We start from the raw sequence: 27,333 nt of genomic DNA on the forward strand, positions 1-27,333 counted from the left end.
CCACCCTCGACCACAGACCAGACATCCTCAATCCTGAGTGTTCAGGACTGCCTCCCCTCAGCTTGCTAAAATGTACGTCTCTGGGCCTTGCTTCTCGAGCCTGGAACTCTATTCGATAGCTGTCTCAGGAGCTTCTCATGTCACACTTAGAGAATGGTGCCAGCCTCGGCTCCAGCCCATACCCTCTGCTGGTTCCCTTACTCCCTGTGACCACAACCTATTTCTCCCCCTGCTGCATGGGGCTCAGTAGGAGTCAGCTCTACTTGTGCTAACTGTAGAGACCTTTGTACTGGCCTAAGACAAACTAATGTCAGAAAAAGGCTGGGCACCCCTGGCCACTGGTGGGGTCCTCAGGAAATCCTCAGCCCTTGGGGAAGATAAGATACATTGTAGACAATCTGGACAGAATGAATCAGTCAGACCCACAGATGGCAAACCACCACCCACTCAGCTACTTGGCCAGTTTTGGCTGTACCAGGGACTGTGTGCCTGCATTCAACTCATCAGAGCCAGAGGGAAGGGGAAGAGCAGGGCTGGGGAAGAGGCCTGGGCTGGCATAACCATTCTCCATCTCTGGGTTAGAGCTTCTCAGCCTGTGAGCACTAGCTGGAGGTGAATTCAGTAGTAGACTTGGGGGTCTGAGCAAGCCTCAGGGAGCCTGTGGACACCAGGCACTGCGGGAGCCCACGTGGGAGGAGGAAGGGCGAGGGCAAGCCTCTTCCCTTCTACGTGAGACATTAGGGGTAGGGCAAGAGGGACAGTTGTCAAACAAAGCTTTGCGTCCTGACACAATTATGATGCCTCCTTGTATAGTCATGTGCCACATAATGACATTTCAGTCAACAGAATGCATATATGACAGTGGTCCCATAAAATTCCTATCAATCACCTAGTGACGTCATAGCACAACACATCACACGTGTTTGTGGCGATGCTGGTGTAAACCTACTGAGCTGCCAGTCATAAAAGTATAACTCAATTATAGTAGTGTGCCATACGGTTTAGGTTTGTGGAGCTCTATGATATTCGCACGATGAAATCGCCTAAGGATGCATTTCCTAGAAGCATCCCCTTTGTTAGGTGGCGCCTGACAGTAATCCAAAATAACCGTAAACCATAAAAGAGGAAGGAAATCCACAAAGGTCTGTAGGCTGCAGTCCTGGGAAAGAGAGGCGGGGTGCCACCTAGTGGTCTCCCTGGTACTGCAATGCCTGGGACAGCCCCTAGGTGGATCTGAGATAGGACTGCCGGGGGCCAGTTGTCATAACAGGGCTGCAGCCAGCAGGGAACAGTGAGCAGCAGGAGTGGGAGGTGAAGGTGACAGTATACCTCCTGCAAGCCAGTATTTTATGTGTACATATCTTGCTTAGTCCTTACAATAGGATCATCCCCATTTTACAGATGAGCTAGTACTAAGGCTCAGAGGATAAACCAGTGAACCCAGCACAGTACTGGGCAGAGCTGGGATTGGGACTCTAGAGGTCCCAACCTCTGCCCCCACATTGGGCCATCCTGTAGAAGGGGTTGTACGGCAGGCCCCCTAGAGAAGGGCCTTGTGTCCTGTAGGAAAATGCTCATGGGGAGTGTAGAGGGAGCTCAAGTCTTGTAGGTTTGTCAGCAAAGTTGCCTGTGGTCCCCAGAGCCTACCGTCCCACACAGAGAAGTTTCTAGAAGCAAATGGTGAGGCAGGCAGCTGAACCGTGGGCACAGATCCAGACCTGCAGGGAGACTAGGGTGGACCTGCTGGGCCATATACCCTGGGCAGCCATGGTCCCCCAGAACCTGGGCAGTCCTGGTTAATCCAACAGGAGAGGCGGCTGTCCTCACCCCAGCCTGCCAGCCTCTCAGAGGCCCACACAGCTTGTGAAGGAGAAGATAAGGCCTGGGTAGGTAGGCACTTGGGGCTTGGGCAGGATGAGGGGCAGTGGCAATACTCCCAAGGCCTCTGACCCAGTCCTGGGATAGCAAAGACACAGGCAATTGTGGGACATTTAGGGATCCGGGGGCTATGATGAGCCTCTGAAACTGCCTCCTCTCTTGTTTTGCGGAGAAGACATAGTGCAGAATGTATGTGGTACAGAATATGCTAGGAGACAGTCAGCTGGACCCCCATGGGAGTCCGAGGAACCTGTTATTTCCCCCTCAGCTCCTGGCCAAGGGAGACAAGAAGCCAGGACAAAGTGCCTGAGGCTACCTATGGTCTGACCTCTCGGCCAGAAGAGAGGTGGGGTGGGTGTCACCTAGTGGTCTTCCTGGCCAGGCCTCATGGCTTAAGTAGCTGAGGGGAAGGTCAGCATGGCTCGAGGAGGGCCAAGGCTGTGGGTCATCTGGACCCCACAACAACCTTTCCTGGTACCAAAGAAAAGGCCCTCCCAGCCCAGCTGCCAGAGAAGGGAGGCCAGAGACCACTTTTCTTCACTTCGTCACGCAAAGGTATGTGACATAGCTATAATTGGTATGGGGGTATGGGTGCCCTGGGTCAGATCTCACAGTCCCCAAGCCACTCAAGTGAGGCTACAGCCAGCTGAGCCTGACAAGAGACAGGCAGGGAAACAGGCAGGGCTGCAGGTACCTCACAAAACTCTTCAGACCAAAACACTATGGAGTAACAGGTCTGGGTTCTGATCCTACCTCCCCAGCTCTCTCTCTGTGCCACTGGGAGAATCATCTCTCCAAGCTTCAGTTTCCTCATCTGCTAATGACAGGTTCCTCATAAGGCTGCTGTGAGAATGAAATAACAGACGTGATAATGTCGTTAGCACAACGCCAGGGAGATGGGGGCTCAGAAGACAGTTGCAATGCCTGACAAGCCATAGGCAAGCGCACCTGACCTGGCAGGGCTAGTGGTGGTTAGCGCTGGGCTCTGCGTGACTACAATACTTAGGAAGCTCAGGGCTCTACCTGCACTAGTTCGGGATGCTTTTTAACAACTGTTGTTTTTTAAAAGCTTTATTGAGATATATATAATTCGCCTGTTATAGGTATACATTGTAAGTTCAGACTCCATCAAAAATTTCATTTTTGTTGATCTCAGGGACACAGATCTCAACAACTAGCCAGTCTCCTCGTCATTCTCAGAGGCTCAAGTTGTATCACTTTTCAGTAGACAGTGGCCAATGTGGAGGAGGAACCTGCACCCCTAACTGTAGCGCTGGGGAGGGGTGGACTCAAGGATCAGAGACTCTGGGCTATAGCAGTGTCTACTGGTAGTCACACAGCACCAAACTTGCAAGATGCATTCTGGGACAAAGAGGAAGCTTCCAGGCAATACCCAATGAGAGACTAGACAGGTCTCTCTCTCAGTAACTTTAGCTCCCATTAATTTTGCTTCCTAAATTATTCCAAATGTGCCACCTTCTTCCCCCATCCTGGTCCAGAGCCCCATTATTTCTCCCTGCACAAAGCAACACAGGCGGCCTCCAGCTGCCTTCTGGCCTCTGCCCCTCCCCCAATCCATTCTCTACACAGAAGCCCAAGAGAACCTTCTAGAAACTGACACAAACACTTTCCTTTTCAAACACTTCCCCACCCCCACGACTCTCACTGGATTAAGCCCAGCCTCTAGTGAGGCCCTAAATGGCCTCCACTTGCCCCCGCTCCAGCTTCACCCCAAACCATCTCCTTCTTGATCTACCGGCCCAGCTTCTCTCAGTTCCTCCACGTCTCTCCCACTTCCTCTTCTGCCTCTTCTATCCCTCCCCAGTCTGGGTTGTGCTTGAACACTTAGGGCAGAAGAAAACACAAGTCAGTTTGGCAATAGGGAGAAAATGAGGACAAAGAGGAAGAAGAAAGAGCTTGGTTGAGGGAGAATTAGAAGAGACTCTGGGAGGAGACGGCCTCTGAGCCAAGCCTTTGGGCATCAGCTGGGTTTTGACTGAGAGTGAGCTGAGTGTGCATGGGCAGTGGGCGAGGACCTCTAAGAAGGCACAACCTACTTGGGCAACAGTGGACATCTGGTTTGACTGGAGGACACATGCAGGGACAATGGGACGATGCAGCATTGAATGCTAACTTCGTCAGTTTTCAGGCCCCAATTATGCCTGCAGAGACTTCCATTTTAACTTTCGCAGGAAGAGGAAGTTTTCTTTTTCCTTCTCCAATCAGTATTTTATTGCATGCTTTACACTGCCTAGGTCCTGTGTAAAGAAGAAGCCAAAGATGAACCAGCCCTAATTCACGTCCACCAGGCCAGTGATTTCTCAAACCTGGCTGAGGTACAGAATGGGAGATTTCTGCGGGTATCAAGCCCTAGGCCCAAAACACCACCTTTCTATGGCTTTCCTTAGCCAAGATAGCACAAGCTAAAATTCTTAAAAAAGGGTTTACTAAACCAAGAGCAAACAGAAAGGAAATAAACTCCTGGAGGACTTGAAGTATAAAATTAATCAGACACAGGTTCCTAAAACTTCCCAAACCATAACGTTGTTTTTCTGTTCTCATCACAGTTTCAAACACAGTAGAGTAACAGATGTGGGAGGAGGGAAGCAGCAGAAGAAATTTTAATATTTTAATCAGAAGTTACCAACAAACAACAAATAAAATGCGCCTTTCTTTAGTAAATATTTCTAAATTCTCATGCTTTGGAGGGTTACCTAGGAAATGGCCCTCTGTAGATCTCTAGTTGAAAGATCTAGTAGATCTCTCTCCTCTGTGTTTCTCTCTTTCATAAGGCAATTGTATCTATTATCATCTGTTATGGTGATTTGTTCTAGACTGAAATCCTTAAAACCCAAGAAAGTTTCTAGCTCATCTTTATTTTCTCCACATAGCCAGGTGCAGGGTAGATGCCGCATGAATGTCTGTCCGACAAAGTGAGTAACTGAGAAAGGAGTAGCAAAATAGTACATTTACATGAGAAAACTTCATTTTGGTTGAGAAAGTTCTTTGCACATTCACCTTGCTGAAAAGTTTGTGCATTTCATTATCTACACAGGAACAGTTTTCCTGCCTTGTGCCCACCCCTATAGCAGTCATGACGTTTACTTTTACAAAGGAATGTTAAATCATGTGACCTCTAGAGGTTATTTGCCTGCCTCTGCAATACCAGATAATAGTTAGCCCATGTAATTACTGCTTCCGACATTCTTTGTTCCTTCGGGTAGATGCATATTCCCATCTGGAATAATTTCTCTTCTGCCTGAAAGACTTTCTTTAACATTTTCTATAGATGCTGGAGATGAATTATTTCAGCTTTGGATGTCTGAAAAACTCTGACAGCCTTGCTAGTCATAAAATTCTGGGTTGACTCTGTGTGTGTATTTTGCCTTTTAGTATTTTAAAGATTTGCCCCCGTTGTATCACTTGCATTGTTTCGAAAAAGAAAGCTATCATCCTTATTTTCTTTTTCTCTGTATTTTTTTCTTTGATTCTTTTAAGATTTTTCTCTTTACCACTGTTTTTTTTTGTTTTGTTTTGTTTTTAGCAATTTAATTATAATGTTCTTTGGTGCAGTTTTTCTTATATCCATTGTGTTTGGGGTTCATTGAGCTTCTTGGATCTATACTGTAGATTTATTATTTTCATCAAATTTAGAAATTTGTCTGCCATTATTTCTTTCACTATTTTTTCTGTACCATCATCCCGTTCTTCTTCAGAGATTCCACTTATGTTAGTATTAGATTGCTTGAAATCATACAACTCCTTGGTACTCTGTTCTTTTATAAAAAAAATTCTTTCTCCCTCTGGGTTTTATTTTGGATGCTATCTGTTGCTATATGTTTATGTTTACTAATCTTTTATCTGCAATGTCTAATCTGTTAATTTTATCTAGCATGTTTTTCACCTCAGACATCATAGTTTTCATCTCTAGAAGTGCGATTGGGAATTTTTTTTATCCTTGTATCTCTGCTTAACTTTAAAAAAAAGTGGGCTCTATTCTTTAGAGCAGTTTTAGGTTCACAGGAAAACTGAGTGGAAGGTAGAGTTCCCATATACTCCCTGCTCCTTCACATGCATAATGTCTCCCATGATCAACATCCCCCACCAGCCTACACTGGCACATCATTATTACCCAAAGCCCATAGTTTACATTGGGGTTGTACATTCTATGGGTTTGGACAAATGTATAATGACACGTATCCAACATTATATACCCCGTATATGATACAGAATTATATATTCTGTATGATGCCAAATAGTTTTACTGCTTTAAAAATCTTGTGTTCCACTTAGTCATCCTCTACTTAACTTTTAAACATATAGAATATAGTTATAATGTTTTATGTTTTGTCTGTTAATTCTAATATCTTTGTTGGTTCTGAGTTAAATTGATCGCTATTTCTCTGGTTTCTTTTTATGCCTGATAATTTTTTTATTGGATACCAGACATTGTGAATTTTACCTGATTGGGTGCTTTTTGTATTCCTATAAATATCCTTGGGCTTTGTTCTAGGAAACAGTACCCTCTGGGTACTCTACACAATGACCCTAAATCATGAGGTTTTCCAGTCTGGCTGCTGAGAACAGACAGACACTGTTCCCAACCCTGTGTGAGTTGGAGGGTTGTTCCTACTCATGCGCTCAGAGGGGTCTTTGCCCCACCCCCGCCCGGGGGTTGTTTCCTCACTTGCAGGCACTAAGGACTGGAGGAGGCTCCTCTGCAGAGCTCTGAGCTTTTCTCTTTCTTTCTTTTTTTTTTTTTTTTTTTTTCTGGGTCCTGGTCTTCCTAGGTGGTCTCCCATCCAAATACTAACCAGCCGCGATCCTGCTTAGCTTCCGAGATCAGACATCGGGCTTGTTCAGGGTGGCATGGCCGTAGACAGCTTTTCTCTTTCTGCAGCTCTCTCATCTCCATTAGGCTGCATTGTGAATCTAGCCACCTTAGCTTCCTTGACCTCACAGCTTTGCCTTCTCAACTTGGGGAGTCCACTGGGCACCACCTGCACCCCTCCCTCCCTGGAGACTGAGCAAAGCTGGGCCAATCACAGGGCTGGCCTTCCTTGTTTCCCACCTCTCAGAGAGGACTGCCCTTTGTTGCCTGATGTCCAGCATCTTGAGTACTGCTGTTTTATCAATTTTATCTTGATTTTTAGTTTTTTGTTTGTTTGTTTCAGGCAGGAAAGTAAATACAGTCCCTTTTATTCCACCTTGGCTGAAAGCGGGATTTCACATCATTCATTTGGATAAATTGTAGTAAGTTTATGTGATGGAAATCATACAACCATAAAAAGAAATGACTTAGCCAGTCACAAAAGTCTATGTATAATTCTATTTATATGAAGTGGCCCAAACAGACAAATCTATATGGTCAAAAAGCAGATTAGTGGTTGCCTAGGGCTGAGGCTATGTGGGAATTGGGGGGTGATGGGTAACGAGTACGGGTTTCTTTTTTGGGTGATGAAACAGTTTTAAATTTGTGGCAATGGTTGTACAACTCTGTGAATATACTGAAAACAACTGAATTATATACTTCAAATGGGTGAACAAGAAAAGAAAGACGCTCGAGCCATAGGATTTCAAAAGCATGCCAGGAGGAAATCTGGTGGCAGAAGAATATTCTGAGCACAGATAACTGTTTATATGAAGCTTAAAAACATGCAAAACAATTCTCTAGCTATGTTCAGGGACGCCTCTGGAAGTTATTTGCCTGTCTTTGCAGTTCCAGATAACAATGATCCACACACTAAAAGCAGGTGCTGCTGGTTCTCTCTGGAAGAACGCAGAGGAAATGAGGAGCGTGTGTTGGGGAGCCGGGTACAAAGAGCAGCAATTTTATCTCTGGTGATTTATTTCTTGGTCTGTCTGCAGCAGAATCAGTCTCTACGCTTTTCTTTATGTGTGAGTGTTCTCGGTAAGATTACTTGTCAGAATCACCTAGCCTTTCCCCTGATGCCAGGTGCCCCTCCTTTCCTGTGCCCACACAGCACTGCCTTGAGAACACTAGCACCATGCTTGGGGTGTGACTCCCCAGCTCTGATGCAGAAAGAACACTGGGGAGTTTTAGGAACAACATTCTCCTCTTAAAGCTCGTCTGTCGCTTCCCCCAGAAAAACACAGCTTTCCCATCACCCTTGCCTGTGCTGTGCATCAGTCTCCCAAAGGCCCTGGAAAAGCCCACCAGACTCATGAAGGCAGCTGCTCTTCTGCACCAGGGCCACTCCGCTCTCTCACCACAGCCCGGCTATCATGCTGCCCCTGCTGCTGCCACAAATTCCCCCATCGACACAGCTGCCCCTGCTGCCTCCAATAAGAAATGCCAGGCTCATAATAACCTCCATTCGCAGGCCACATAGCCACCTCCTACAGCACCAGACGCTGGTGAAAACACTTCAAGGACCACCTTCCTTGGTCCTGGACTCCCAGGGTCCTGCACACAAGGGACTCTGCCTGGTTCCCAGGCTTGGGCTTCTGCAAGGTGCTCTGCCTGGGACTGCTTCTCTGGCCCCAGCCTCTGGCCTACTTATTATTCCTTTTAACTTCTAAAAACTGTGAAATGTCACCTCCCTAAAGGAAAGCACATAGAACAAATGGACAGTGTAACAAGCCATTTTAAAAGGATGCCTTGGTACCCAGCAGTCAGGTCAAGAGACAGAACGCCTACCTGTTCTTTAAAAAACACTTTTTAAAAATTATGAAACATTTTAGACATAAAAAACAGATTAAAATAAGCATCCACAGATCCTCCTCCGAACCCTTTGAACCTCTCTAATGGTTTTGCCTACATGCTGCAGATTTTTTAAAAAAGGCAAAACGTCACAGATGGAAGCCAAGCCATTCAGGTACCCTCTCCAGACCCCAGGCCTCTCCCTCACCCCCCAGAGGTAGACAGTGTCTTGGCAAGGTGTTCTCATCCCCATGGATCTGTGCAATTCACAAAGAAGCCCCCTGAGCCACAAGCTGCTCTATTCTGCAATATTTCATCACCCAGCACATATCCTTCTGCTGTGTGCTTTTCTCCTTCACATGGGTTTGAGATTTTGTTGGTGTTAAAGCAGGTAGCTCTCTCCCACAGTGAAAGTGGTGAACCAGCATTCCACTGCAGGAATTCACCTCTAGTTCTCGATCTAGTCTCCTGTAGAGGACATTTGGGCTGTTTCCAACTTTGCACTCTACAGACATGGCCATGAGCGTTGTCAGGACCAACACTAGTTTCTCAATAGCCTGCGGAGTCCTTTACGTGCAGTCGGCGCTCACTAAATGTTCACGTAATGAATTAACCAGTACAGCATTCATTTCAGGATCATGACCACAAATGTACTAGAAAAACCTGCAGCACAGGATCTGCCTTTCTGGTAGTTGCTCACGAAATATCAGCCCAGCCAGCATATCTGCTTCCTGGTGCCACCAGTAGGGGATATATTTGGGGGCCTGTGGGAGGTTCTCCAGCTCTGCCTCTGGAACATGCTGGGGAAGGTCATGAGGGTCGAGGGAGAGATTTCAGTGTGAGCCGTAAGACCAAACAAGAGGGGGCAGAGAAGGGGCCACCCTCCAGGCTTTGGTTGCTCTTTCTGCTGTTGTCACAATGTTCAATAGAATTTCTTGACAGTGGTAATTTTTGCCTTTCATATCATTTGGTTTTAATTTGTGCCAAGAACTGGGACATTTGACATTCAAATGTTCTTTTTCAAAATTTAAAACCACATGAGTCCCACTCGCCATTCATATCAGTCTTAGACACTCGTTTTCCTGCTGTCAAGCTGGCTGATGACCCAAAGCCCACAGGGAGGGAGTGAAGGATCCTGCTGCCAGGTCTGGAACCCACCCCTGACTCATAATCCACGGCTTTTCACTCCACACCTATCTCAAGAAAATTATGTCCCTTTTCTACAGGATTCCTGGATGCTCCTAGCCTGGGCCCAGCCATGCATTGTTATGCATTGTTAAGGTGAACATGCATGAAGACTTAAAATGTTCATGGAGTTAAGAATAAAAGCAATTGTCTTAGATTTCCTGAGTACTTACTGTGTGCTAGGTTGCACAAAGAGTTTTCCACGCATCCGCTTCATAACAAACTTATAAAGCTGGTACTATTATGCACAAGCTACAGATGAGGAAACAGGCTCAGAGAGGCATAGCAGCACCTGAGGATGACACAGGCAGCTGTAGACCCAGATCCATCTCCAAGCCTGTATCCTATGGTTTGGCTATGAGCATTGCCACCTCCTGACACATACTAGGTTGAGTATGAGTCCAATATAAATAGGGACATTTGATATCCAGCTACAGTAAATCTGAGCCAGGGTTTAAAGACAATCTTTTTTTAAAAAAAAAAACTCCTTGTTTCCAACCAGCCTTCAAAAACAATTAAGCTAACAAAATCTATTTTTAATTCAATGCAAGCATTTTATGCAGTGCATTATTTTTAATTTATAATTCATGCAAAGTGTGTCTCATTGGCTTAATTGTCCCTGAAATCATGATTTAAAACCTAGGAAGTGATGGAGAGGCCTTGCCAATACTATTGATGGTAGGTTTCTAATGAACCGTGGCCAGCCGCAGCTGCCTTGCTCTTGAACTGAGTCCCAACCCTCAGCTGGTGCTGGTGGATATGGACTTCTGAGGTCCCTAGGCTTTGGTTGCCTGCTGCTGCTAACGTGCCAAGGCAGGACTTGCCCCCACCCCCATACTGAAGCAGGAGAAGGGGAGCAGAGTGAAGAGGAGGACGGTGCTAGGTGTGTAGTAAGCACTCAGTAGATACTTTCTGTTCGCTCACTCACCTGTGCTCATTCATCAACATTTACCGACCACCCACAGCATGCCGTGTTCAGTATGAGTCTGCAGTGGGCAAAAAGAGCGAGCCAGGCTTCTGCCCTATAGGAGGGAGAAGACTGGGAACATACCTGGCTGTTCCCTCCGAGGGTCTCCCTGTGTGACCCTGGCCTAGCCCCTTCCCCTTGCTAGCCTCAGTTTTCTACTCTGGATCCATGGAGAGCCCCAGTGCAGATCCGTGATCTCCAAGGGTCCTTCCAACTCCGAGTCAGCCTGCCAGCGCCCCATCCTAGCTGCCCTTTGCTGCCCCTGCCTGCCACCAGGCTTACCTTCCCTCTTCCTGGGGCCTCTGAGGACCAGGACAAGAGACCTGTGACCTCTACCCATTAGCTCCTAAGCAAGCCCAGAAGACTGCTCATCTCTGTGGGAAACAACACAGTAGAGCCCCAAGCCCAGATCCAATGGAAAAATTCCTTAGCCTCTCAGAGCCTCAGTTTGCTGATTCATAAAATGGGAAGACTAACAGTCGTTTCCTCATGGAATTGTAAGGATTAATTGACGTTAATGGTACAGGAAAAGTATCAAGCACAGTGCTAGACCCAGAGTGTCACTCTTATGGGCTCTTGAGCCACACACAGTGAGTGCTAGATCATACCTGTTAAGTGACGGCTCAAAGTGATGCCCATTGAGCTCCTAGCACAGAGCAGGCACCTGTGCCATGAATGCATGAAGAGTCAGGAACAGAGCCCAACACTGCCACCCACCCACAGTGCCTGCGTCTACCACCACAGGTGAAACCAATAGAAAGCTAAACTCCCCTCTCAGAAGAAAATGAAAAACACTGTCCCAAAAAGGCTCTGGGCTTGTATAGTACTTAACATGGACTAAACAGCAAATGTGAGGGCCATCAGAGTATGTATTTCACTGCAGGGAAACAGAAGTTGGGGGTCTTCTAAGGCCACTTTAGGGCCTGATTTGGGAACTGGTATTAAAGTTCCAAAGACTTAAGTCACCAAGGCCACAGCTGGTGAGGTCTGGATTCAATCATGTAAAAGATGCAGAGAGCACCCCAGTGCCCCAAACCTTGCAGGTCTGGCTTAACCTGGGCCACACTGACTCAGGACTGGCTCACACTTTTAGGGGCCTTTCTTCGGCCTCTTTCCCCTTCTTTGCTACCAGCTTCCATGTTTTCAGCTGTGTGCATCTCCCCCGCCCCAGCCCTAAGGAGATAAGAAGGTGCCCTGGATAGTGGTCAGTATTTAGAGGAACCAAAATCAGCCTCCAGTCCCCAGCTTCTCCCAGGGCAGTTTGAGGTCCCATCTAGCTTAGAGGGAGCCAAGGAGGAGGCAGGTGCACGGTGGGCTGCAGAGACTGGAAATCCCCCAGTCTGCTGGAATGAGGCCAAGGGCATCAGTGGGAAGCTCTGAAGCCCACTAGCCCCTCCCACCCTGGCAAATGCTGCGTGCCCCCTTATTTCCTTCTATTAAAACTTGCAGAAAACAGGGAATTCCCAACTCATCAGTTATGCACGTCTTAATAAGGAATAAATTGAGGAAATGTGACTAATGTTGGGGTGAATGTCAGAGAATGGGATTGAGATATGGACTGACCCAGAGAGCCTCTTAACGTTCGGGGAGCTGTCTAGATGTGTAAGCTTTGTGTCTCTTGAGTCTCTGCAAAATGGTCCTCCAGCAATTCCTTGCAGGAACGTTTCCCCAGGGACTAATGACACGAGCAAAGTTAAGAACCCAGCACTGTACCTTGCAGCAAAGCAGGTCTGCGCTGGCCAACCACCAGGGGGCGCTGCATCCCGGCCCCGGAGGTGGCCTCCCACCTCCATTCACCAATCTTAGACTAGCGATGGGAGCTCTGGCAGGGAGCCTCTAGCGTGGGATCCCGCCAAACACAGAGCCTGGGCGGTAACTTCACCTTCCAGGGTGCGGTCTGCTCAGAGCAGCATTTCCTGGCTTCACCTGGATAACTATGCAAAATGCATATTCCTGGGCCTCACCCAATTGGCTCCCAATCCTGGTGCAGGTCGGACTCTCCCAGGAGCTTTAAAAGTACCGATGCCTGGGCCCCCTCCAGAGATCATCCTTTTATTAGACCTGGGCATTGGGTTCCAATGTACAGTCAGGGCTGAGACCTGCTGGTTAGAACCTGCCATAATGGACATCTCTTACCAGTATGGGCTGCACACTTAACTTGAGAGCCAGACTTAAAGGGACTTGTGGTCCTTCACCTCTGTATCCCCACACTGTGCTCCCGGACCTTTGGGTGACTTCACAAGCTGGCACATAGAACCACAGAGTGGAATCACTCTGAACCTTGGGTTCTCTCAGTTGATCTTTTTGATCTCTTAGCCCTGCAACACTTCTCACATCAGGAAAGGATTTAACCAGCTCCCCAACTGCTGGGTGTTCTGCTTGCCTCCAGTTTTTCCCAATTAATCCCTGCAGAGGTGGGCATCCTGGGCCAGCCACCTGGGCCCTGTGGGTGAGGTTTCTCTGGGTGGCTCTGCCTGAGAAGGAGGGGTCACTGGACATGGAGTGGCACTTTAAGTTTTAATTGAAACTGCCAAGTTGCCCTACTACAGTCCAATCAGAAGGCCCAGGGATTCAATTGTGCAGCCGGCAGGCCTAACATCCTGCCATGTTTCATCCCGTTGAGGGGATGGATCACAATGGCTGCTGATTACTAAGAATCCACTGTGTCCTGAGCCCAGGGGATGTGCTTACAGACATCATTCTACTCGACAAGCAGCAGCATGGTTATCCCTATTTCACAGAAAAGGAAATTGAAACTCCAGGAAGTTGTCACTCATTGAGATCACACAACTAGGGACATACAGGATTTGAACCCAGGGCCGTCGGACAGCAGAGTCCATGTTCCTGCCCCCTGGGCCCTCCAGCTTCCGCATTACTCTGCTCAACACTGAGCTTGAAGCCTCGCACGCATTTCAGGTGGGGTGTGTTGTCCCAGCCAGCCCTACGGTGGGAGTCGAGCTCACAACTCTGTTCGTACACCTACTTGGCAATTGGGGTGGGCAGCCTGCCTGCTTCTGGACTCCCACATCCCAGTGAAAGTGTGGCTCTGGGCCCAGCGCCAAAAGGCATTTCCTGAGACTGACGGGTCCCACCTGGCACCTACCCAACTCTAGAAACAGACCTAGAGCCTAACGGCCTCCCACGCAGTGTGGCGGCATCCTTGACAGCTGCTTCCCCATCTCACTCTGCTTGAAGTGAGCCTCTCAGGCCCAGCCCCTGTCCTTCCCTGGGCTTTGCCGGGCATGCTGGGGCACCAGTATCAGTCCTTAAGGGGTTCCCTAAAGCTGAGAGCTCCACAAGGCAGTAGGAATTAATGATCCCATTTTACAGTAGAGGGGCCCGATGAACTCTTGGAGGTTTCAGAATGTGTGAGAACTCAAAACCTAGGCTCCCAATTCCGGGTAACATATTCCTTCTACCACCCTCCACTGCCTCTGGCTAATAAGCTACTTATTCCCCCATTCCACACAGAAGGAAACTGGGGCTCTGGGTGCAAAGCTCTGCCTTGGAAACTGTAGAGAGATTGTAAGGGGCTCTGAATTCAAACACCAACCATATTGTTGTTCTAAACCCACTCTGGACAGCCCCAGGGGGAAGGGGGAGGTTCTTGGGGCCTGTGTGTGTTGCAACATAGGTAGGGGACAGGGGCTCCTCTGGGATCCCACAGCCCTAGTATCCCTTAGCACATCCCATGCCATGCTGTCTTCCTGCCTGACTGTGAGCCCAAAAGACAAAGCCCCAGTCCTCACGTTTGTGCTGCTCTATGCAGAGAAGGGATTCAACGAGTGTGTCCTGATAGGATGGTGGGTGGAGAGCAGAGGGGGACATTTGGTCTCTCTGGGGAGAATTCAGCCCCCTCATCCCTACAGCCCCCTCCCCTCGCTAGGGCCAGCCCCATCTCATCCCGCTTCTCTCCAGCTATGGAAACTTGTACCCCAGCCCAGAAAAGTGAACTTGCTGGAAGTCATCTGCTTGGCTGCCAGGGCCAGCCAATCAGGAGCCGAGGGCGCCTCGCCTACCTCTAAGGACAAAGGGCTGGGGGCTGGACCAGAGAGGCTGGAAAGGCCTGTGCCCTAGAGACAGAAAGAGGGAGCAGAAGGGAGAGAGGCAGAGCGAGAGGAAGGAATAGGAAATGGGAGAAGGGGAGCCATGAAGGTGGTGGGAGAAAGAGTTGCATGCTCAGGGGACACTGACCACCACCTTGGAGCCAGGTTCCTCACTACACGACTGGCACACTGGAGCATGGCTCTCAACCTCGATCCAGCCGCTCGGCATTTTTTCACCTTTTTCTTCTACCCTGCTCCCCTCCCCCTCTCCGGGTAGGCAAGGGCTCCTGAGAAATAGATTCTAGAACTCAGACACAGACCTCGCTGTGGCAAGGTCAGGGATAAATAGTAATGAGGTGTGGAGTTACATCTAGCATCGCCTTGCCTTGTCTTCATTTTACAGATGAGGAAACTGAGGCTTAAAATAATTAGGTGACATGCCTATGTCTTTTGGCCACTCTGCAATTTGAATCTAGATCTGCCTGAAGCCTGAGCTATATCAACTTTCTCTTCCTTGTCCTCCTTTCCAGTCTGGGTCAGCCTTTAGGCCTTCGCTCGTACCTTCCAGCCAGGCCTTCACCTCTCTGCTCTTCCAGACTGGCCCCTCACTCTCCTGAAACAGCCTGCAGCTTGTTCCACCTTCTTCCGTCACCCCACACAGACATCTGGGGCTCTGTAAGCAACCCAGAAAACCCCGCTTTAGGCCCAGGGCCCTAGAACCAGAGGAAACCTATAAATACAAACACATTTGCATGAGAAAGCGCAGGGGTCTGTGACTGCAGCTAACAGCTCAGTTAGTTTTCAGGACACAGCTGTCACAAGTGGGAGCAGCAGCCACCAGCTTTCTGGGACAAACACATCCCAACAGCCAAGTTAGTACCATTCAGTGTTTATTTAGACACACAAATAAAAGAACCTAGGGGTTCAAATAGCTTGCGCTCCTTTTTTTTTTGATATTATATATATGTATATATATATACACATATATATGTGTATATACCTATATACATATATACGTACATACTTTTTTAAAAAAGATCAACACATTACCAGTCCCCATGTTTTTTCTCTGAGCAATATATACAGCTTATTATATGTGTGTATGTGTATACATATATATATATGCATATATATAATATATTTTTTCAATAGATAACTACATTCAAGTAATGAAACACAGGATTTACAGTTTCCCTCTGAGGGCAGAGGAAAAGCAAATTCACACTCAGTTCACAGAGGAAGTACCATTAAGAGCCCAGCCAGACAGGCGCCAAGGCCCCTCCTGGGGGTGGGGGTGGGGATGGCAGCAGCAGTCACAACAGTCACACAGTTGCTTATCGTGGGGGGCAGGCCAGTGCCGATGCAGGGGGCTGGGCAAACCTGCTCTGCCTGGGCTGGGTGGGGAGGCCATGCTGGCTGACCCAGGTTCCTTGGCTGGGGTGGGTTGCGGGGTGTGTTTGGGAACCTCACTTTTCTAGGAGCCTCTCGAATTTGGGATTCACAAAGGAGAAGCCAGCGAATGCTGTTTGGTCCATGGAGTCGATGAGGTTCTTGTCACTGTAGGAGAGACGCGCCTTCTCATTGAGGAATTCCTGGTCAAAGTTGCTGTAGTCTCCAGGGGACTTCTGCGGGCAGAGGGTAGGGGTGGGTGAGCGGGACCCAAAGGGTGGCCTCCCAAACACCTCGGAATCCCTGTCAGGCTGGCCCAGCCGGAGCTGTCCTTGTTAAGAACAGAAAAGGCAGTCTCCCAACAGCCTGAGAGGAGCCCAGCCAGAAGGCAGATGCCAGTTCCCCCAGCAAGGAACCCTGGACCTGCATTAAAAAAGGTGGGCGTGTCCTGAGCAGGGTTCTGCAAACTACAGCCCATGGGCCAAACCCCACCCACCGTCTATTTTTGTAAGTCCCACAAGCTAAGAAAAAAATCAAAAGGAGAATAATATTTCATGATGTGAAAATTAAATGAAATTCATGTTTCAGTGTCCATAAATAAAGATTTATTAGTACGTGACCACATCTATTCAATAATGTATCACCTATGGCTGCTTGAGACCATGTGGCCCACAAAACCTAAACTATTTACTATCGAGCTGTTCACAGGAAAAATTTGCCAACTCTTGCTTCTGAGGATGCAGCAAAATGGAAAATGGTAATACAGATCGCAAGCTGGTGGCCCTCTGGCCAAACTGAGCTGGCAAGTACAATCATTTTGGCTGGCAGTGGGTTTTAATGGCATTTGAATCAATATTTTTAAATGGGGAAATTCGACATAAAAAATCCAGGTTTCTGGCTTTTTTAAAAAACAGGCAGAGCAGAGCAGTCTTCCACCCATTTCCTGGCATGTCCTCTCCTGGTGCTGAAGGCCCCTTGGGCCACTCGCCACAAGCCCCACCACTTCCCACTAACAGGGGCAGCCAATCAGCACTCCAAGACTTGTGCTTTTAGTGCAGAGAAATCAAATCTATCCTCTTCCTATCACAAGCGAGGGACCGAGGGCAGCCTGCATGATTTTCCTGAAGCTGGCCTGGCCTGGGAGTGATGTACATAGCCCAGGAGGCATCCAGTTTAAGGTCCCTAGAGCAAGGGAAGTGCTCTGCAACTCCAGGCATAATCATGGGGCACATCACACAGGCGGCCCAGTGGACAGCGTGTCCTGATGAAGGAGGGGAAGCAGAGGAGAGAAAGGGAGTGGAAGGGAGGAACAGTGATCAGAGAAGGGCCACAGAGTCCAAATTCTGAGGTGTCTGGAGGACTCCAAATTCTGGCCCTAACCTGCCTCTGCTCTCCTCCTGGCTCCTGGTGGCCTCTGTGGATTCTGAGTCTTTGTGTGAACCATCCCTCCTCTACCTGGAACACCTCCCAGCTGCCCCCAGCCCTGCCCACACCTCACTTCCCTCCAGACCCACCCCATTCTATGCATTCTGGGCTCCTGCTGACAGACCCACTTGATGACTACTGATCATGTGTGGCCTTGTGGTATCTCTCGTACTGTTGTGTTATATCATGGCCATCTGTGTTAAAGTTTCATATTTTTATGTCAAGCCAGGGCTCCTCCAGCTCTCGGGCTGGGCCTCCCACTTTGCTGAGCAGCTTAGCACAGCGCTCTGCACCCAACAGGCACTCAGTATTTCCAATATTTATTGGAAAATGGATTGGATGGATGGAGGAAGAGAGGCCTTAACCCTGATTCCTAAGGCATAGTACCCTGCATACAGTAGGCACTAAAGAATGTATGTTGAAGAATGGCTGGATCCAGTTTCCAGTGTTTGTTGAATGACTGACTGAGTGAGGAGAGAGAGGGTAGGAATATCAGTGTAGAAGCTGTGAATGAACATGCCAGGGAGATCAGGGAAGCAGGTTTGCTGGAAGAAGGGAGGAAGAAAGCATGTAAACGATGCTGGAGAGAGGCAGGGCAAAGGAGGTGCCCACTCTAAAACACAGCAGTGGCAACATCAAGTCAAGGGACTCCCACTAGAGTTAGATCACATACCACTTTGGGCTTGAAGGGCGGCTCCACTAGACGTTTCTCCAGCAGAGTCCAGTTGATGGTCTTGAAGAAGGGGTGGATTTTGATGTTGCCAGTCACTCCCAGCCTCTTGGCTGGGTCCCTTTCAAGCAGCTGCAACCCAGCAGGGGCCCCGGTTAGTACCCGAGGGCTGTAGGAAATCGGAACCTCAGCAAACCCCCAAGCAGATCCAGGGTGCTCAGGCAGGCATGGCCCAGCCCAGCGGTGCAGCCCAGGGCCTCTGGGACTGCTGGGATCTTCTCTGGCCTGCTGTGCTCCCAGCTGCCCCAGAAACAACAAGCTGTGGACGGGGGCTGCTGGGACTCGTGAGTGAAAACAGTGGCTATTTGTTGAGTACTTGATTTCTGCCTGGCACAGACCTGAGTATCATAACATTTATGTTTTCTTCCCAACAACCGTGAGGCAGGTTCTTTTGAAGCCTCCATTTGCACATGAGACAGACACATAAGACAGACTCAGCATTCAGCTTCGGGTCTGTCTCCTGACCTAAGCTTGTAATTGCCATGCCAGGCAGATTCACTTCAGGGTACTTATACAAGAGCTCCTGGGAATGTGTCGAGAGAGTAATACACTCAGTGCATTAGGACTGGAGCGTCAGCTGCCATTCCAGAGACAGGAGGCTTCCGGCATTCCTGTAACCCCATGTATACTGGTCCCTGCCCCAGCCAGCCTAGCCCGGGGCCTCCCACCTTCTCCAGGATATCCTTGGACTCCTTGGTGATCCAGCGTGGATAATGTGGGGTGTCCACACGGATGGACTCGAAGAGTTCGTCCTCATCGTCACCATGGAAGGGGGACTGACCAATGAGCATCTCGTAGAGAAGGACTCCGAAGGACCACCAGTCCACAGAGAATGAGTACTTCAGGCCTTGTAGGATCTGGAGCAGGAGAAGGGGTGCTGGAGCTGAGAGGGGCCCCAGAGTATGAGCCCTGGCCAGGCCTCCTCACCCTCCTGGCTTTGGCGTGGACATCACTGTCTCTGGGAAGCCTTCCTGGCTCTACCCTGTTGAGACAAGGTGTCTGCCTAGGCCGGTGGCTGGGAGGGTGCCAGCTCACCTCAGGTGCGATATAGTCGGGAGTGCCGCAGAAGGTGCTGGCCTGTTTCTCCCCAGTTATGTTCTCCTTGCACATCCCGAAGTCAGCAATCTTGATGTGGCCATCCCGGTCCAGCATCACGTTGTCCAGCTTGAGGTCCCTGAGGGGAAAGGATAGGAAAGGGAGTCCTCAGGAGCCACTTCCTCTCCTGCGCCCCTAGCCCCTATGTCTTCATTTTCAGTCATGTAAGCCTGGGACCCTCCCCAAGGGAACAAGGGAATGAGGAAGAAAGAAGCAGCAGGAGAGAAAGAGGTACTAAAACAGATGCTTCTTGCAAGCCACCTACTGTGTGCTACATGCTGGACACATGCTGTCCTACTTCCTGAAGCCCAAAATGAGGCTCACAGAGTCACTTGCCCAGGGTCACCTGGCTGGTCAGCAGTGAAAGTAGCCCTGGGCTCAGGTTTGTCTAACTCCACAAGGGCAGAGACCATGTTTATTTTTATGTACTTGGTTGGGTGAGTAGGTAATTTATGCACACAATAACAAGTACTAGAAAAGGGCAAATAGCACAAAGTCTACCTTCCACTAACCTTGATTGCCAGGCCTTCCCTAGAGTGATTCTAGATACGGACAAGCACATTACAACATGCATCTTATCCTCACCTTTTAAAACCTGAACTCTAACATTCAATACACGCTGTTTTTCCTCTTGACAATATATTTTGGTGTCGTCCCACATCAGGACACAGAGCATGACCTCGGCCTTTTTGATGGGTACATAGTAATCCATTGTAGGATGGGACCATCATTTACTGGGGTGGGTAAATTTATGAAACCAGTCCCTATTGGTGGAAGCTTAGACTGCTCAGATGGAACTTCAGAGCGAGACTGATTGCTCCGAGGAAGGGAGACACGACACCAGTCAATGCTGCGCTCCCGACAATGTCTCTGAGTACGGGCAGTGAGTTCTCAGCCCCTGGAGCCGTGCCAGCCTCAGCTGAGGGGCCAAAGGAATTCTAGCAATGGAGTAGGAGGTTTAAGCAAATACCCAACTAAAGACTAACTCCAAGTGGAGATGGGGCCATAGCTGGGCTGGGGCCCCACTCAGAGAATTTCAGAGGATACGATGGGGTTAGAGCTTCCCCTCCTAAAAGCTCCCCAAACCCCAACTCTCAACCTCCGCACCTGTAAATGATCCCTTTGTCGTGTAGAAACTGTAGTCCACAGACTATCTCAGCCGCATAAAACCTGGATATGAGAGAGAGAAAGTGTTCTGGAATTTCTGCCAATCAGTCCTTGCTTTTCCTTGGTCCCTCATCCCCACCCCCAGGGGCAGGAAATGCTGCAAATAACTCCACGGACAACCTGGGCTGAGATCAAGTACATCTTGTATCAGGCAACACAGCAGGGGGTGGGGTGGGGTGTGTGTGTGTGTGTGTGCGCACGGCTGGCAGCCAGGGCAGAAAAAATTATGAAGGAAAACCTCCAAATAAGACAATTTTATGTCATAAGAGTGTATGCATTTCTATTCATGTACATATTTATGAACATATATACACACATGCACACACACAGTTTTGGGGCTGCGTGCTAGTCCAGAGGTCACACACTAGGGTCCTGAGTTGTGCAAGATCACCACCTGCCTTGGCTGAAGCCCAAGGAAGGAACAGGACTCAACATGTCTGTGCTGTGCTCCCAGCCAGAGCTCACCCACTGCCCAGATTTCCCATACAGTGGGGGCGGCCCTGGCTACCCCAAATCCCTCCAACCCCAGATCTAGCCCAGGCTTGCTTCTCCAAGAAGAAGAAAGAAGGAATGAGAGGCAGGGCAGCAGAAGTCTCTTCCGCCCGCAGGGCCCTCACGTACATGGCACGGTATAGCTCGAAGCGGCCTTTGTCCTGGATGTGGTACATCAGGTCCCCCCCGTTGAGGAACTCCATCACGAAGAACAGGTGATCCTGGGGTGGGGAGGGTGCAGAGGCACAGAAATGGGTGGGAGGCTCCCTCATTGAGGGCCACGGAAGTGGTGGACAACTCTGCCCTGGGGATGTATTGGGAGGAGACACAGCCCTGTGCTGGGGAGTATGAGGACGAGGACACAGCGCTGCCTCAAGTGGTCTGAGTAGGAGACACAGCCCTGCCCTGAGGGGGGCTGTAGCTCCAGGGACACTGACAGAGAGAAGGTCAAGCACCTTGGTCTGGAAGGTGCAGAAGAGGTGGGTGAGAAAGGGATTCTCCCAGGCGAGCGCCAGCACCCGCTTCTCCACCATGGTGCACTCCACATCATCGTCGATCAGAACTACATCCTTCTTGAGGGCCTTGACAGCGAAGAACTCCTTTTTGCCCTTCAGCTCTGCAAGCAGCACCTGAAGGGTGGGTGGCAGTGCTAAGCAGGAAAGGCCTGGGCCAAAGGCCAGGGCAGCACAGCCCTACACAACCAGGAAGAAGCCAGGGAGGGTGGGAAACAGATGGCTCCGGGCTGCTGGGCCCAGGTCCCTTGGGCCACCCCAGAGCCATGTGGCACCTCACCTTCCCGAAGCTGCCTTTGCCCAGGACCTTGTGGAAGATGAAGTTCTCAATGTTGCACCTGGTGCTGCCCTCCCAGATCTTGCCATAGGTACCGTTGTCTGCTGGAGAAACAACACTTCAGACCCAGTTCTCCACTGGCTGAGTCCCTCACCTGGGGCCCAGGGATGGGCTGGGGTAAGGGGCCTCAAAGAGGAAGGGGCTCATCCCTCATGGTGGTATGTCCTCTCAGGCCCCACTTGACTGAGAAGAGAGGCTAGGTCTCAACCTGGACCGTAGTGGGGAGTGGGGGCTTTCCTGGGGGGAATGGGCCCAGCTTTACCTGGGACATCATCTCCAGAGACTCCTGGCTTTTTTTCGAAATTCTGGTAGATCCCAAAAGGCTCTGCAGGTTCCGTCTCTGACTTCCGGACGGATCTCTGGAGGGAGGGGTTGGGGTTGGGGGTCCAGGCAGTTGGTCACACCATGGTTAGAACTCCCAGCCCAGAGGGAGGACCCCAACCAGCCATAATTCCACCCTTGATACCAAAGAGGGACAGCAGGGGCAGAGCCTGGGGCCCCCAGACAGTGCATAGACACATATACACGCACACGTACTCGCACACACGCGCACGCACACACACCCTCTCTTCCAGCAGCACAGGGATGCCTCAGTGCTTTGGAAGGCAGTGGTTACAACAAAAGTTTTGTAAATTAGACACCACCTTCCCAACCACTTAGTCAATAGATTTTTGTTTGTGTTGTCTTCACTCGTGGTTGATTCTAGAATTGTACCTTAACGTTTTGTGGCAATCCTCAACTCCCCAGCCCCACCCAATGCATACACAAAACATATACACACAAAGGCTTTTCATTCAAAGTGTTGCAACCTTGCAGCCCCCAAGTTTACCCTCAAGTAATGTACTTGAATAACTTGAGATCTACTTCTTGAACTGGATCTTCCAAAAGTGGGATCTTGGGTACAAAGCCCCCTGCTGTTTTTCCCTGGGAGTGGGTGTGAGCCCTGACTACCCCCAACCTCATCACCATCTGTCCTGGATTCCCATAGCGCTGCCCACCTGGCTGACTTGGTTCAATGCCTCGGCCAAGAGCTTCTGGTTGATGCCGCAGAGGTTGGCAACCTTTTTCTGGCACTTGTGATGCACGTTCATGCCACAGTCTGGAGTGAGAGAGAAGCAAGGCCATCAGGGCCCCACCCCAAGCAGGGCAACCAACAGACTCCAAGAGAACTGTCTCCCTTGCCCCAGGCCCAGCCAGGACAGGGAGGCGTGGAGGAAGAGCAGGAGAAAGGCTTTTGTGGGGGTCTGCTGGGTGTCCTGTCTTTAGAAAAAATGTATCTGAAGCCATCAAAAGCACTTAAAATCTTTCATTATTTAAAGAAGAAAAAGAAAAATCAGAAGCTATGAGACCTAATTCCGAACCCTTCAAAGAATGCGTGGGATGACCTAGACAAGTCCCTTTTTCTCCAGGGGTCTCTTGTTTCTCCTCTAGCAGTAAAGCTGGGGTTGGGGAGAGGGTCCCTGAGGCATATTTGGGGAGCACCTGCTTGTGTGCAGCAGTGACTCTGGGTCCTACTCTACTCTTACCCCTATTTTACACTTGAGAATGCAGAGGTCAGAGGGGTGGGGCCTCTTGTCCAGTGATCATACAGCAGCTAAATGGTAGAGCTAGTCGGGCCAGTGGGAAGGGGTTGCCCAGGCCACCCCATGTGCAATCCTTCAGCAAGGGGGCAAAGGCAGCATCAGTTAGGTGGAGTTTATGAGGTCCAGGTAAGTAGGCACAGCTGGGAGCCCCTCCGCAACCTCCACCCCAGCCTGCAGAGCTAGGTGGCACACACCTTCACACTTTAATCCCTGTTTCACCAGTCCCCAGAGCAGGCTGCCACAGTGGTCACAGAAGGTGGGGCTCATGTAGTTGTAAACCTTGAACCGGTGAGGCATGTCGATGTTGAAACGTTCTTTCTGGAACTGGGGTGAGGGGGTCACAGGTCAAGGGTCACATGTCAGCTCTAGCCCCTTCCCCAACTCCTAGCTCTCCCCAAACCTCATGCATAGTGAGATACCAACAGGGCTCCACCAGGGATGGGGAAACCCGGAGGTCCAAGGAAAAACCAAGAAAAACGGAGGAAGGGTGAGCCCCACAGGGAACGGGGAAGAAACAGCCCAAATCCCTCCCACGTGGCCAAGCCCCCCCAAATCCCCAGGGCCCTGCCCCAGCCTCACTATGGTGTCCCGGCTGTTGGTCGCAGTGCCGGTGCACCGGCCGATGATCTTGTCGATGCATTTCTTATGGATGGCAGCGTTGCATTCTTGAGGAGGCACAGGCCCAGGAGGGGGATGGGAAGGCACCAGGAAGAGCAGAGTCTGTGAGCTGGCTCAGTCCAGCCCCCTACACAAAGCCACCGTTCTCCCAACTGCCCACACCCTCACCCCACAGAGGCCTCAGGCCCAGAGCTTGATTTTTCTTTCCTCTGGCCAGCCCTTGAAGGAGGGGCCTGAGAAAGGCAGGGCAGAGAGGACAGGCCCATGGATCTGAGATTAGAAAAGGCTCAAGGAGTCCTGGGCGGGGGCGGGGGTGGGACGGGGCAGAAGTGAGGGGAGTGAGGTATTGCAGTGAGAGAAGTGGAGGCAGGGGAGCCTCCTTTCCCTTTACTATGCCACAGGACATAAGCTTCTAAGCTCTCATGCACATGCACACACAGACAGTTGCACCCTAGCTCAGACACCTGAACACACATACACAGCATGTATAATAATGACAAGTTTTCTTACGTAGAATGCTTAACATGTGCTAGCTACATTTAAAATACATATTTTATCCCATTTGATCTCCATAATGACTATTATCCCTATTTTATAGATGAGGAAACTGAGGCACAGAAAGGTTAAGTAACTTTGTCTAAGGCCCTACAGTTAGGAAGTGGTAGAGCTGGGATTCAAACCCAAGTAGTCTAGCTCCAGAGCTTGTGCTCATAACCGCCGGCCCACAACACCTGGTGCATGCACCCTTGGAGAGAAAGGTGTGCTCGTATGTGTATACCCAGACGCACATGTTATTTCACAGAAGCACGTGGGTGTGCCAGTCACGATCTAACAGCCTCTCTTGGGGTAAAGAGCTTTGATGGGCAGCCCTGGCTGATCTCTATGTAAATACTCTACTGTGGCCTATTTCAGTCTACCAATGTGATGTCACTGAATGCCAAGAGTTCAGAGGAGATACACAGAATTGGCTTTCATGAGCCGGAGCAAGCCAGCTCCAGCACTTACTGAATGCAGCTATCGTACATGGAAAATCCCACACGTGCACATTCAAGGATAGAGAGTTTTAGTACAGACATGCAGTCTCAACACAGGGACCAGGCTCTCCTGTGAACACACACAGGCAATGGCAGGCACACGCATACATACAAACCGGACTGTGGAGATACTTACGCCTGCATTTGTAACCTTGCTTGTTGAGACCCCTGAAAGGCAAATCCCCGGGCAGGGTGAGTGTGAGGAAGTACTAGGTGTACCCATCCCTACCCCCGCTCCACCCCCAGTGGGCACAGCCAGCCCTTACCAGACAAAATCTTTGCACACAGAACAGAAGGTGGGCTGCCTAAAGAAGGTGGCGATAAACTCGTGGTTCTTGATGTAGTGGATTTTGGCTTGTTTGATGGCTCCACGGCGGATCATTGTTGGAAACTTGGCCTCATCTTCACCCCGAATAGACTGCTTGCAATCTGGGAGCCATGGAGTAGTGAGGTCAGCTGCAGCCCCAGAGGGGCAACACTCCTGCAGTCCCTCCCAGGGTGGCCCTGGACAGACTGTCTACAGAGGCTGCTTCTCTAAACCTCTGTCCTGGCTCTGGCCTCTACCAACATCCCCAGCCCAGGTAGGGAGGGTCTTACCTCCATCTTCCAGGAAGTACTGCACGGACATCAACACCTTGGCCTGGGGTTGCAGGTCCAGCTGCAGGGGTGAGGGTGAGGGGAGGGTCAAGGAGGGCGGGCCCAGACTCAGAACCCGCCCCCATGGTTGGCCCCCCTCAAGGCCAAGGAAATCCTGGCAGCCTAGCAAACACCTGTCTGACCAGTGTGGGCAGGCCCAGCCCCGCCCCTGAGCCACGCCCCCAACCCAAGGGGTATTATTACACTTGGGGAAGTGAAAGGCTCCAGCCCACACCCAGCCTGGCCACATGGCCCAGGAGCAGAGTGAAAAGGGAAACTCCCCACCCTTGAACCCTGCTGTCCCCTTAACAAGGATCTTAGAATGGAGGCCCCTTGCCCCCCTGAACATGCAGAGACACAGACACATGCACACTGACACACTCATGCTGGTTCTCTCTCTCTGTGTCAGGGGTTCTGCATGTCCAGTCTCCTGACACAGAGTGGCTGGTTCTAAGGGCAGGACCCACACCACCCCTAGAACCCAGGCCTGGTGACTGACATTGTCCCTTGGGGTAATAGACAGAGAGCTCAGCACTGGCCGAGGGTCAGTGCAGGCCTGGGTCAACTTCTCTCTTGGCCCAACCCCTTCACCCCTCACTGGAGGCTGACCAGGGTCCCCGATGGTCACAGAGTCTTTTCCAGGGGACGTCTTGGCTGCAGGAGACCACATGTAACCCCAAGGGGCAGGAGATGCTCTGCCAACACTGGCATCCTGTGGTCACGAGGGACACAGGACAATATGCATGTGCAGAGTCCTAGTTTGGCAGGTAAGTAGCGGGTTATCAGCCTTCCCTTTCTCTCACCCTTCCCATGTTGAAGATCATAACTGATGCTCCCCGATGCTTGCCTGGGCATTCTAAACAGAACTGGGAACAATGGGTGCCTCTGAGAAGGGGGCCTGGAGCCTGGGGTTAGGGTCAAACACATTCTTACATACAGTTTGAAATGTTTTACTATTTGCACATCCTGCCTTTACAAAATCAAAAGGGAAAAAAGTAGTCACAATAATAAGGATGGCTCTCTTTAGCACCTACTCTGTGCCCAGTTCTACAATTAGCCCTTTTAATCCAACTGCTCATTTCATCTGAATGACTGACCCTGCAGTAGAATCTTTTAGCAGCTTCTCCATTTTATAGATCTGGAAACAGGCTCAGAAAAACTAAGGCTTTGATAAACCGTAAAGCCAGAATTCGAATTCAGGCTATGTCGGCTGCAAAGCTGCACCCGGCAGCCATGCTCGCTCACCATACACGCGAGCGTGCACACACACACACACGCACAACGGCACTTCGTGCACCCCTCACCCAGAACTCAGCCTTGCCGTTGTTCTTCTTGCAGCGCTCGGCCAGCACTGACACGCCCACCGTCACTTCAGACACTGGCTCCTCCGCTGCCCGCATCAGCACAATCTGGATGACACGGCCCTCGTATATGTGGGCGTCAAATGTGGACTTCCACTCAGGGTACATGGTGGGCTTCTTCTGCACCAGTGTCTTCCCGCGCTCTGCAACAGGGGCCAAGCCAACCAGATCTAGTGAAGGCCCCTCGGTCCCTCCATCCCTGGACTTCCCACAG

At 50.1% G+C, this 27,333-nt stretch overlaps 1 protein-coding gene across 4 annotated transcripts in view; it reads right to left on the minus strand.

The window, feature by feature from the left end:
* Positions 1-15,613: 15,613 nt before the first annotated feature.
* PRKCD (protein kinase C delta) overlaps positions 15,614-27,333 on the minus strand; it is a 29,207-nt gene continuing 17,487 nt past the window's right edge. For 3 of the 4 annotated variants that reach the window (XM_039867448.1, XM_039867446.1, XM_039867447.1), the window contains 16 exons: positions 27,063-27,262; positions 25,720-25,780; positions 25,389-25,551; positions 25,259-25,290; positions 24,050-24,135; positions 23,665-23,794; positions 22,886-22,986; positions 22,150-22,246; positions 21,831-21,931; positions 21,494-21,667; positions 21,168-21,259; positions 20,487-20,549; positions 19,320-19,458; positions 18,953-19,141; positions 18,228-18,356; positions 15,614-16,365 (listed from right to left, as the gene is read on the minus strand). In XM_039867448.1, the coding sequence (XP_039723382.1) occupies positions 16,207-16,365; positions 18,228-18,356; positions 18,953-19,141; positions 19,320-19,458; positions 20,487-20,549; positions 21,168-21,259; positions 21,494-21,667; positions 21,831-21,931; positions 22,150-22,246; positions 22,886-22,986; positions 23,665-23,794; positions 24,050-24,135; positions 25,259-25,290; positions 25,389-25,551; positions 25,720-25,780; positions 27,063-27,262 (1,916 nt within the window). In that variant the 3' untranslated portion in view covers positions 15,614-16,206. The remainder of the gene's footprint in view (positions 16,366-18,227; positions 18,357-18,952; positions 19,142-19,319; positions 19,459-20,486; positions 20,550-21,167; positions 21,260-21,493; positions 21,668-21,830; positions 21,932-22,149; positions 22,247-22,885; positions 22,987-23,664; positions 23,795-24,049; positions 24,136-25,258; positions 25,291-25,388; positions 25,552-25,719; positions 25,781-27,062; positions 27,263-27,333) is intronic. The other variant, XM_039867449.1, reaches the window with a different exon arrangement.

The sequence above is a fragment of the Pteropus medius genome, unplaced genomic scaffold (genome assembly GCF_902729225.1).
Source record: "Pteropus medius unplaced genomic scaffold, Ma_sr-lr_union100, whole genome shotgun sequence".
Taxonomy (NCBI): Eukaryota; Metazoa; Chordata; class Mammalia; order Chiroptera; family Pteropodidae; genus Pteropus; species Pteropus medius.